The sequence below is a fragment of the Melanotaenia boesemani genome, chromosome 21 (assembly GCF_017639745.1).
Source record: "Melanotaenia boesemani isolate fMelBoe1 chromosome 21, fMelBoe1.pri, whole genome shotgun sequence".
NCBI lineage: Eukaryota > Metazoa > Chordata > Actinopteri > Atheriniformes > Melanotaeniidae > Melanotaenia > Melanotaenia boesemani.
The window spans coordinates 20319638-20331684 of record NC_055702.1 but is presented as its reverse complement, the minus strand read 5'-3'; the positions used below and the strand labels follow the sequence as shown (position 1 = coordinate 20331684).

General features: G+C 37.3%; 1 protein-coding gene across 2 annotated transcripts; it reads right to left on the bottom strand.

Annotated features, from left to right (window-relative positions):
• Positions 1–1771: 1771 nt before the first annotated feature.
• Positions 1772–12008, bottom strand: LOC121632410 (phospholipase B-like 1). Of its 2 annotated transcripts, XM_041973911.1 has the most exons (11): positions 11718–12008; positions 10970–11192; positions 10099–10182; positions 9654–9795; positions 9410–9556; positions 8997–9141; positions 7176–7376; positions 4160–4300; positions 3833–4018; positions 3591–3697; positions 1772–2451 (listed from the first exon to the last, which is right to left on the bottom strand). In XM_041973911.1, the coding sequence occupies exons 1-11, from the start codon at positions 11821–11823 to the stop codon at positions 2275–2277; spliced, it is 1659 nt and encodes a 552-aa protein (XP_041829845.1). In that variant the 5' UTR covers positions 11824–12008; the 3' UTR covers positions 1772–2274. The 2 variants fall into 2 exon arrangements, with proteins under 2 accessions (XP_041829845.1, XP_041829844.1); XM_041973910.1 differs by having other exon boundaries at positions 3833–4300.
• Positions 12009–12047: the final 39 nt, after the last annotated feature.

Below are 12047 nucleotides of genomic sequence, written 5' to 3'. Positions count from 1 at the left end.
TATGCTATTTGTGCAAAATAATACATTATACCATAAACAAAGAATAAAAGAAATATTAAAGCCTTAAAACCAGCTTTAAAATACCAAGCCAGAAATTTACCTGCTTATTTCAATTATTCAGTGACATAAAGCCATTGGGATCCCGGATGATTTGGGGGAAATAATTCTTGCTTAATTTGCTTGTTTTGCAATCCAGCTGTAAGAAACAATACTGATCAAAACAGCTGACACCCCTGACTCTCAATTAAAGCAGTCAGAAATAAATATAGATTAGCTGATTTTGTTTAATAAAGTGTTCTGTGTCTGCTTGTTATTGTTTTTATTGTTATTACAACACAATGAAAACCCTAAAACATCTCTAGTACAGCCACATAGAGGCTTCTTGCACCTTGTTTCAGTGCTTCAAGTTCCAGAGGCAAGTAACCTAAAACCATGATGAAATCTCCACCATCTCCACTGTGGGTAAAACCTCTATTGTTTCTTTTCTTTATGAGCTAAATTAGTTTAACTAGAATCTCTGATGCACTACATTCCCAAAGAGCTCAACTTCAGTTTCCTTTTTGCATGGAACAAAATGTCAGGAGGATTGCATGACTCTAAATCCCTGAAAATGTTTGCAAGTATTGGTTTGCTCATTTGTGACCATCTTTAAAGTATGCTCTTCTCTTTAGTTTTTATATGGTACACAGTCTAAAAACACCAGCCCCGATTACTCAATCTCTTAACATAGATTGTGTTGCTTTTCTAAAATCCATACAAACCATTTTGAGACTGTGAAAGGAATTATTTCTGTTGATACTGTACACCTCAGACTTCCGATACAACTCTGAGTCCTGTCATCTGCAGAAATACTCTGATAACTCTGCAGTCATGGGGCATATCAGTGATGATCAATAAGCTAAGTACAGAGAACTGGTCAATCAATTTGTGGGATGGTGCAGAAACAATCAAGTCATCTTGAGCACAAACAGAAGATTTCAGGAGGAAGAGGAGCATAGAGTACATCCTGGGGGAAGAGGTGGAGAGGATGGAGGACTATAAATACCTGGGAGTCAGTTAGACAACAGCTTAGACTGGAAAAGTAATGCAGAAGTCCTCTACAAGAAAGGACAGAGAGATTCTACATCTTGAAGGAGCTGAGATCCTTTAGTGCCTGCACCAAAATATTGAATATCTTTAATGAGTCTTTTGCGGAAAGTGCAATCAGCTTTGCAACCATCTGTTGGGGCAGCAACATCAGGACCAGAGACTTAAAACAATCAAGAAGTGTGTATAAGTGCACATAAACATAACAGATAATTAAATTCTCCACACTACATAACACAGTAAGTAAAAAAACAGTATGTTCATGTAGAGGCTTCTTCAGGTCCTGTTAGCAGCCATTGACCTCCAGAACAAGACTTGGACCATCAATTAATTATAAATTCAAATTGAATAAAAAAAAAAACCTACTACGTTACAATTTCCATACATAAAGCATTTTCATTTCTTTTCATAATTTCATTTTATACATTTTGTTAGAACTGCTTCTTATAATAGCACATTCAAGTGATGTTTATTTGTATCCAGTTTTGTGAAGCTTTGCATTTAAATTCGTTTCCATTGTTTCTGCCAATCCTATTAAGACCTTACAATGTCTTATGTTGAAAGGAAGACATTTTCAACTTCCGGTTAAGCTACCATAGTCCCAAAATGAGGCTCTTGTAGATTTTTCAAGACGAGTGGTTATCGAGACAAATAGACCACAGTTTCTATAATATGGCAACTTTATTATAGTTAAAATCAACACATTGTGAGAAAGTTGTTCTTCACTGAGTGAACCTGAGAAAACATTGCATAGAATTAACTAATTAACAATAAACTACATTTTGATGTACAGGCTGTGAAAACACAGCTAAATCCCTAATCCACATATTAATCCAATGATATTATACTGTTTATTTTTTAATCAAAACTGTGACATCAGACCAACATTTATTTATCATGAATTTATAATGGAGTTAAATGGTTGCTGTTGAGAAATCTCTAAATGAATTTTTAGGCTGATGTCTTTATGTTTAGTTAAACATAAAGGCAAGAATCTTCATGTTTATCAGTTGACAATAAATTGCAGACATAACTTGTTTTTAACCAGTTTAGTGAGATTTTTTTTTAAACTAGGCATTATTCTAACGTGTTAAATAATAACAAGTGCATCAACAGGATGTTCCATGTTGAGACAAAACAGGAAAACATGGCAGCTCCACCTGCACGGATTGGCATCGTTTTAAGTTCTCAGGGATGATATAGTGCTGGCCTCATGGTAACAAAGGCAAATCTGTAGCTGTGCGGGAGACCCTGATGAGCCGTGAGGTTGAAAGATTGCCATGAGAATGGACGCAGGCCCCCCTGAGTTGTGGGTCCATTTATTGCCTCAGCAGCCAGCTGGAGGGCCATCTGGTAGTCTGTAACCTATACCAGGAATGATGGACAGGAAAAACAGTGTGACCATTAATTAATTGCTCATGGAAAATAAATTTAAAGGGACATTGTGTATTTACTTTTTTTTGTATTATTTATTGTGTAATTACTGCCATCTAACATTGAAATCGTGTATCGCTTTCTAAAGTATAGCGCAAAAATATAGCGTATTCTAATGTCTCACTTTCTTTCCCACCAGCTTTTAGTCTGGCTTTACTGCAACTGAAAGCCAGAGCAAGTGACTGAAACCACATAAACATATGCTTCTCTACCAATTGGCCTGGTGTATTTTAGCAGGATCTACTGTTATGTTGCCTATGGTAACGAGCAACACTGTCTAACAAACTGAATGAAAAAAGTTAGCTTTAGGCTAATTTAGGCAATACCACTGACTTACTTGTTGAGGGGAAAGCTGGCAACTTCAGCTGGCGTCCCTTTTAAAATCTCCCTTTTAAAATCTCCCTCCTACTTGGGCTCCTTCCACCTGGGAAGGCTAGCCCGGTGTTGATCCTCCTTTTTTTGTATCGTCTGGCCATGCTGCCTTTGAAGTGCCCCTTTTTCCCTTTTTTTGGTGATGGTGAAAACGGCTCCTGTGCTACTGCTACATATTCATGGTTCTGCATTTTTGTGAATAAACAATTTAATAGATTTTCTAACTTGCTAGGGTGCCTCTCTCGTTTATCTTCTCCTGTGTCTCAGTCACTGTGCTCTGGCTCACAGGGAAAATGCGTAATTGGTGCTATTTGTCCCTTGCTGGTGGCTGTAGTTTCATGGTGCTGCCCTACTGGCTTACCTGTCATATGTATGAACTTGTAAGTATGAACTTTGCTTACAAGAATGTATCAGATCATTAGCGGAGGTCATAATACACCAATGATAACACATATATACATGCAGACATCAATTTTGCCAGTAAACAACAGAAAATGTTACACAATCTCCCTTTAATTTACATTTACATAAATGCTCAGCTGCCATGCACTTCTCCCAAATTTGGATCAGTCAGCTGATCATTTTTAAAAAAGACCCTTGAAGAGACAGGAGCTAAAACAAAGCATTTCAGACAGAAGTTTGCAAGAGGTATGGCAAAAATATTTCACTCTGATTATAATGCTGTGATGTACTTTGACCTTTGAGTCATAGCAGCCTCCCGGATGTGGTCTTCTTGGTCTTAGGTCGTTACGGCAACAGATGGTTTTACACGGATGGCCTTTAGAGTAGGGATCTCTTTTGTAGTCTGAAACAGAACCAGTTTAGCTTTGATCCATGCTGGTTATAATTTAAAAAGAACTACTGCATGGTTTTGGTGTTTCTGTGAGGTTGTTTGAGCCCAAGAATGGTAATAAAATATGAAGAATGCTGTTACACCTACTGTTGTATCTCATCATGTGTTTGAGGGAGCTAAGGTCAGACACCTTTGCCTGGTCTCTGCGGAGGATTTTAGCCCGAGGACAGAGATCGTAGGAGAAGTCTTCTCCGTATCTTTTCCACATTACATTGTACCCACTGAGGTTGTAGATCTCAGCATGAAATGGGATGTTGTATGAGGGCCAATAACCTGCCAAAGAAAAGCACTCTGAAGGTAGAAGATATCCAGACATATAACTTCCTCTAATAGACATTTTGGATTCAAAAGAAAGAAAGAAAGAAAGAAAGAAAGAACTACTAGAAGCAGTCAAACAGACAGGTGGTTTCTCACCACTGCGTAAAGCTTGGGTCTGATCAGAGTGCACCACCTTTCCTGGGATCTGCTCCACAACTGTCAGAGCTCCATTTTTAATACTGTGACGAAGAGAAACCTTGTTCAGGTCCACCACCATATACTGGCTGTTATATGTACCTGAAATACACATAGATGGGTTAGTGCTCCACTTCCCATCTTACAGGTGATTGTAGTTGCTCACAGTAAACTATTTGCTCTTATCAGTTTTGTTCATACTTATATTGAACAAACAGGGGTCACTGGCAATCTTCTCAATATGTAGAAATGTAAACATGTTTGAATAACTGACATGTAACAGGGATTTCCTGACAAGTATGTGTGTTGAACTTGTGGCATAATTTTAGATGTGTGACAGTGTAAGATGCCATTTTTAATACCAATACTTAGTGGAGTTATAGTGTAGGTAAACCCATAGTCGTTCCCTTGTAGTTCGATTAGGATTAATTTAAGTCACAATAATCAGATTCCAGGCTGCACATGTAAAAAGTGCTTCCATCACACATATCAGAGTGAGTTATGGTGTTCCACAGGGTTCAGGACAAGGACCATATCTGTTGTTTCTAGATATGCTTTTTTAAGGGCAGTGTTATCAGGAAACATCATTGCCACTGTTCTGCTGAGCTCTTTTATATTTTTATCCATGAGACCTGGGAAACTAATCAGTAAGGATGGATTCACATTTACATTTTTCAGACATCATACTTCTCATTCCTCATTAACTTTGAATGAAGTGATGTTTTGTGTTGCCAAACTGAATTCTGGGTTGGCTGCTGTAATTTGCTAGCATAGCTTGCAGTAGCAATGGAGGCATCAGCCAATCACACCACTCATCTAATAGTATAGTCTCATGACTGATTGTTGCTATAATTGCAAGCAACAGGTCTGCCCACCATCATGTGTTAAAACATCATCTCTGCATAAATCCTGCCTTATTAAAGTTAGTGCCCTGTCTTGGAGATTTAAAAGCCTGGATGACTTATACTTTTCTAGTTTTGATATCATGCAAAGTTGAGGTTCTTGTTTTTGGCCCCCAAACCTCCCAGATTCGCTGTCTGACCATAACGTTACAATGGGTTGCATAACCTTGGCTTCCAGTACCACTTCAAAGAGTTTTGAAGTATTTAAACATGTATTAGCAGGTTTGTCCATTAATTCACATTTAAAAGAGACCTTTAGTTGTCTTCCTTTCATCTGCATAAACTAACCAAAATCACTGGCATCCTAAGCAACACTGAAAAACTGTACCACACAATTATTATAGCTGAACTAAACTACTGTGGTTTAGTCCTTGCTGGGTGTCAAATAATCCCACACAAAATTCTGCAGTTGATCCAAAATTACTGGCCATGACTGTTACCACCAAGAGAGATCATACTTCTCCTATTTTAACCTCTCTACATTTGCTAACTGTACAGTTAGAACAGAATTTACTTTTTTCATTTACAAAGCCCTTAAAAAATCTCATTCATTCCTATCACTTCACAAGAACCCTTCGCCCTCCGAGTGCAGTCCTGGATTTAATTGAGAATATTCAAAGAAGATACAAACCAGCTAAAAAACTGCCAGTCAAGTTGATCACTATGTGGTGATCAACTCTCTATTTATCATTATTTTTGTTCTGTTGAATAATGTTCCATAAAAATGCACAGTAGGATTACCAATTCCTATTGCTACAGTAGTGCACAATTTGAAATATTCTATTCCTTGTATGCATTTGAGGCCTTAGTTTATTTTGTGCTATATATCTTTTATTTTTAGTCAGAATTTGCAAGCTGCTTTTATAATTGAAGTTAACCTTTCTTCTTTTTATTCAGTTTTTCTTTTTGCGCCTTTTAAATTTTGCTTTTGTAATCAACTGTAATCTATTCAGGTCCACTTGTGTTTGAAATTGGTACATATTATAAAGATATGTTGCTATAAATTTTCATTTATCCAGTAGATGAAGATGTGAGGATTATGCACTGTCAAACTCCAGTCCACCTGGACCACTGTCCTGCAGGTTTTAGATGTTTCCCTGCAACAAACCTGACTCATTGCTTTAAATAGAGCTGAGTAGATATATCTATTTTTATATGCATTTTTTTCACAGTGTATAGATATAAACCTCTAACAGTTTGGTACAAGAACACCTAGATGAAGTGTCTTAATAAGTATTTCAGTTAACCATTTGGTTCAGAAATTTAAATATTCCAACTATAACTGGATAGATTAAGATGAAATGTTGCACAGATAGTAACATCTTTCCTTTTAGTGATTCTGAATCACTTTCACTATCTTCACTTTTAGCAAATAGCAAATCTTGTGAGCTATTTCATGGATTTGAATGATTTTATTCATAAACAGATGTTGACGAAATGTCCCATAAAACATTTGTTAGATTTCTGAGATTACTGATTTAGGTGTGAATTGCAATAACTTGATCCCTTTAGCACTATCAGCAGATCAAATATGGTTAAAAATCTGCAAAATCATAGCTATGGTGTCAATGGGCAGCAACATGATCAGCCTAACTTTTGTTTTCAGCGTGTGACTGGCACAGGAAACACAACATGCACAGTCTAGCATGTGCATTGGGGAATTTGGACTCCCCCAAGGCTCTATGGAAAAATACTGTGAACTTCTGACTCCTGAGTTACTTATTCACACATCGAAAATAAAAACACAAGAAAATGTAAAGACTTGTGTTAACTTCCTAAAGCTGTCCGCAGCAGACTGGTTGTGTGAAATGGAAGTGGAACCTGCTGGGTGATGAGAGGACCCTCAGTCTCAAGAGCACCCTGTCCTCTCCTCCTGCCCTCCCATAGCAACGTGACGTGAAAGATCAAAGAAGCCTCCTAATTAACACACACATGCTGTGTAATGAAAATGATGCTCTGTTTAGGAGTCTGCTTAATCTCAGTGACTGGTGTCTGTCTAATAGTATGTTTTCATTTCTTGCTAAAAAAACAACCAAAAAACACTCTTATTGTAGTTCAGATTATCAGGATCTCACCTGAGTTGTATTTGGAGAAAATTTGTGCCCACTCCTCTCCATTATGTGCCAAACTGTTGGCTAGACGGACTCTTTGCCAGGTCATCAAGCAGTGGGGACTGAGCTGCAAAAACAGAGAGACGTTGAAGATGCCGATTGAGGTTTGAGTCATCAGCAGGCCGCTCCCGAGCAGGTAGAAGTCATCCAGAGACATTAAGAAACCTGCAGGAGGAGGAGGGGGAGGAGTGGGAAGAAATTAGAATTTGATAGAGGCTAAAGGTAAAATTTATTTAGAGGGAGAGGATTACTTTTAGAGAAAATACAAGTATAACAGGAGGACTTTTGGAAGAAGATAGGAGAATTAAAAGGTTATATCCCCTTCTACAACCTACAACCCTTAACACCTGAAACATTTTACAGTTATATAACACTACTACTGTTTGTTAAATTAATAAATATGTCTTGTTTCTTCAGATTTCAATAATCCAATTTAATGAAACGCCACCAAACAAAAATCAATAGCAGAATCAGCTGTTTGGTATGGGTAGAAATAATTTAACAGGTATGTTGGGCGAAACCGACATACTTTGCTCTGCTGCTCATCCCAAGTGCATTTTCCTTACAAAAGTGGGACCATTTACAAGGGAAATAAACAAGCTTTCTAACAACATAAGATTTAATGCCAAGAAGTATTGTTTATAAATGTGGGAAGTCAAATGAACTCAAATATATATTTCAAGCATAGTTTTAAAGCATTTATGCTTTAATAAAACCTTTTTAATATGATGTTATTTTGCATGTTGTGCACTTTGTATTATTAAAAAAATATTATTTTCCATCTTGACATTTTATATAAACTTACCTTGTACAAATCTATACCTTGAGCTAAATTACTTCTTGATAAAAACAAATTTTTTTTGATGGCATATCATGTTTTTAAAAGCAAGCCATATCTGTATTTTATATCAACATGTTTTCTTTTTCAAAAACAAAACAAGAGATAATAATATGCCCAATAGTGTGTGTTTTTTAAAATAGATGTCTGCCAGGATTGGCCATTTGTGTGTATAGAAGTCAAAATTAACAAAATACTACTATTACTATTACATCTTACAGGAAGAATAATGTCAATGCTTATTTAAATCACAACTAATAAACATTGTATAACTACCAGTGCTGCTGCTGCTTCATATAGAATATTTTGCTCTGATGCCACCAATTGTTAAATCTTATTGTTGAGGGAAAAGCAGTGTAAGAAGACTGCAGGAGTCCACGCTGGCACCAGTGTATTTTCATTGCTTGGATTTAATATAGTGAAGTAATATCCTTGGCCTGCAGATCTCTAAAAATAGTATCTTAGAACCACTTGTGTTCTGATAGCAATGGAGCCCATAAGCAGATTTTTCATGGCCTGGGCCACTTGACAAATCTTTGGACACAAAATTACTCAGCTTACCATGACTCAACAGTGAGGTTTGTTTGTTTCTGTTGTACACTCACCGTTACCGTTCGACTGACTGACTGAGCTGTGTGCTCAGAGTCACGATGAGTAGAATGTTTTCATAAAGGATCTGGGTTAAGTCCCGGACGTCTGTGTTTATAAATTGCCCGGGTGAAAATGTGACCATGTGGATTAAGGATGAGCTGTTCACCTCAGATCATGGTTGTTTGAAGAAAGCTGGGATTTACAAAGTTACAGTCAGCCTTCCTTCTACAAGCTGAAAATCTCCCTTTTGTCAAGTTTAACCCTAACCCTGCTACATTAGTTGCAGACATGATATCTAAAGAGAAGCACTCCAAAGCAGCTCTTTTTAGTGATATACTGTAAGAGAGTGTGTGTACCAGGGTAGCTGCTGAATGACATCTTTCCAGTGGCAGCATATGTGTCAGATACCCTGAAGTCCCAGTGTTTATAGATTCTCATGGTGGCTGCGTAAGTGTACCAGCTAGAATGGCCAAACAGCAGGTTCTCGAAGCCTGGCAAGACCTTGGAGAGAGGAAAGGTGGTAAATAAGTTGTAGTCAGATACTTGGAAGTTTTATGTCAGCTTTTATCTGCTGTTACATCATCTCTGCTGTCTCCAGTAAGGAATTGTTTCCTTATTAGACTGCATCATGCAGTTTCCTCAGTCTTTTCTACTCAAATGTGTAAGTGGAAAAGGAAACGTCCCCTTTCAGTGGCCTTTTACTCATAAAAGCAATTAGGTCTACACTGAGCTCTTCTTCACAGCTTGAGCCAAATGAGCTTGGCCTGACCTTTATGAGAGCAGTGCAGTGGCCCATTCCTGGCATCCTGAAAGCTCCAGTCCCCGTGGAGGAGTTGGAGCGAGGTGTCAGAGCTGGGACAAGGTCCAGGAGGTCACCAACACCATTCAGGAACTGCACTGCAAATGCTGATAGAGGCTGAGCAGCAAGATGTGAGCAAGCAGCAGAGATTAATGAGCTGATACAGTTACAACTGAAATTTTAACCTCCTCTACCAACACACACAAACACACACCTCTTTATGTCTTCTTTTGGCCCACTGTGCAGCTCCAGCGTGGAGCCCATCCAGCTGAGCCAAGATCAGTCCCAGATGTTTCCACAAGGGGTCGCTGTTTCTTTTCATTTTTACCTGCTCTCTGGCCCACTGGTCCTGTTTGCTGTAACATAATCACACAAACATATTGGAAGCAAACAAATCTTCACTCTTAAATGACAATGTTAGTAGGCCTCAAAATGATTTGTGCTAAATGTCTTAACATTTACTTTCCTATGGCACCATGCAAAAACTGTTTTAGAAGACCAACAACAGAAAAATTTAAATTGCTACAAAGTTTTGCAGTTTCACTTCTTTACTTGAAGTCATTAAACACTATAACATTAGGAGAGCAAATTCACTATAAGAGCATTTTTCTGAGGTAAATGTGCATATATGGATCAGTTTGCTTTTATATGGACTATACCTCAAAAAAGCTTTCAAAGGAATTAAAACCTTCTCATCCTTTATCAGCTGAGGGTACATGTTGAGGAAATGACTAAACATCTGCCTGCAAAGTGGAAAGAAGAAGAAAATTAGGGACTAAAACACATCCTACAAAAAGTAATGATAAAAATGCATTTTAGCTGTAAATGCAATATGAAACGTCTGAAATTACTCCAAAAGAGGTCTCATTACAAACTGTTTAAATCTGAACTTAGTTGGAAAAGTACTGTACTAAATGTTCAACAATAATAGCTCCCAAATCGTTTCTGCATATTTATTAGCTGCATATTTATGTTAACAGTCACATCAAATGTTTTTTCATCTAGATTAATTCCTCATAATTAGGGAAGACAACTGAAGACCTCATTGTTATGTCCAGACTATCATGGAAATAGCCACTAGAAGATAAGGCTAAAAAATGCATAAACTAATTGATATGCCGTAGTGATCTAACCATGACTGACTGATGTTTATAGGGGTTCAAAACATCAAATAAATTAAAAAACAGCCCGGTTTGTACATACAAAGTAGGTTGAGTCTGTGAAGTCATACTCCTACGTCTCAATTGTAAGTAAAACTTATAATGAATCATAGTAACTGAGCATTTTATATGTTTACAGATGTTTATGTGAACATTAGCTGAAGCTCCTTAAGTAATTATATTGCTGTCAAGTTACTGAGCGATAGTTACAAGAATAAGAAGGTGAACAAATGATTTTCCTTTCTTCTTATTTTTTTTATTTTATCAAAGATAAGAACTTGAATTAAACCAGTGACTAATTTTGTGGATTCAGATCAATACATTTTACCCAAAACTCTTTGACCGATCACTTCAAGACTATTCTGCTCACCCAGCCGTGAGGTAACCCTCCAGGTAACCAGCCAGGAAGAAAATGATTTCATCTTCCAATGCAGCTCCTCCATAACCTGCACTGATCTCCAAGATGCCCCATCCAGAGAGGAGCAGGGTGTCATTGAAGTAACCAAAGGCTCCCCCCTCTGTCTCCATCACCCCTTCCTTAAGGATCACGATTTTCTGGGCAGTATCCCAGTGCACTGTGGCCTCTTGGAGCTCTACCATTGTAGGAGGATCGACAGGGTTGAGGTTAGATAACACAGATTATGTAAGATTAAGTCATGACACCGATAGAATATTCTATAAAAATAATACAACCCTTTTTATTTTTAAGAAACATTTTCTTATTTGTTGCTGAACTGGCATTAAAATGAATATCAATTTTAATGCTCACATTGTTCCTGTATACGATTTAATGTTTGAAACTAATCTGGTTTATTTGATGGGTCAGATGGGCATCCATATTATGATGTCTAAACAGGCATTGATCTTAAACAATACAAAATCTTCATTATAAAATGAAAACTGCTTTAACCTAAGCACTGTTGTGATATTTTAACGTTCAATAGAGGAAAAAAAAATTTTTTTTTCTTTGTATAAAACCTAAAGATTGCTAATATCATTTTAAACTGCATCTGCGCGCAAAATGTATTTTAAATAGCGTCAAGAAAGAATCTAAATGGATCAAAACCAAATTAAGGTCTAATAAAGACACACCACAGCAAGATCACAACATTACTCACGGTGAGTTTGCACCTTAATTGGCGTACTCCTTAAATCATCCATGGGTTGCACAAGCACAAATAGAGCGCACACCAGTATGCATGGGATGATGCTCTGTGTCTTCATGTGAGCTAGTATTTTTTTGCTACTGTCTATCCGTAATGTATAATACTAATAATATAAAAACAATGTTATTTTTCAGGTAAGAGTAACGTCGACGGAGTTCTGGTACCAGGAATCATGAACGACTGCTAACTTACAAAAAGAAGCAAATCTAAATATAAACCCAAAAGCAAAAGAGCGGTTCGGTCTAAGTTGAGCAGTTTCAGAGAAAATAAGAATTAAAAATA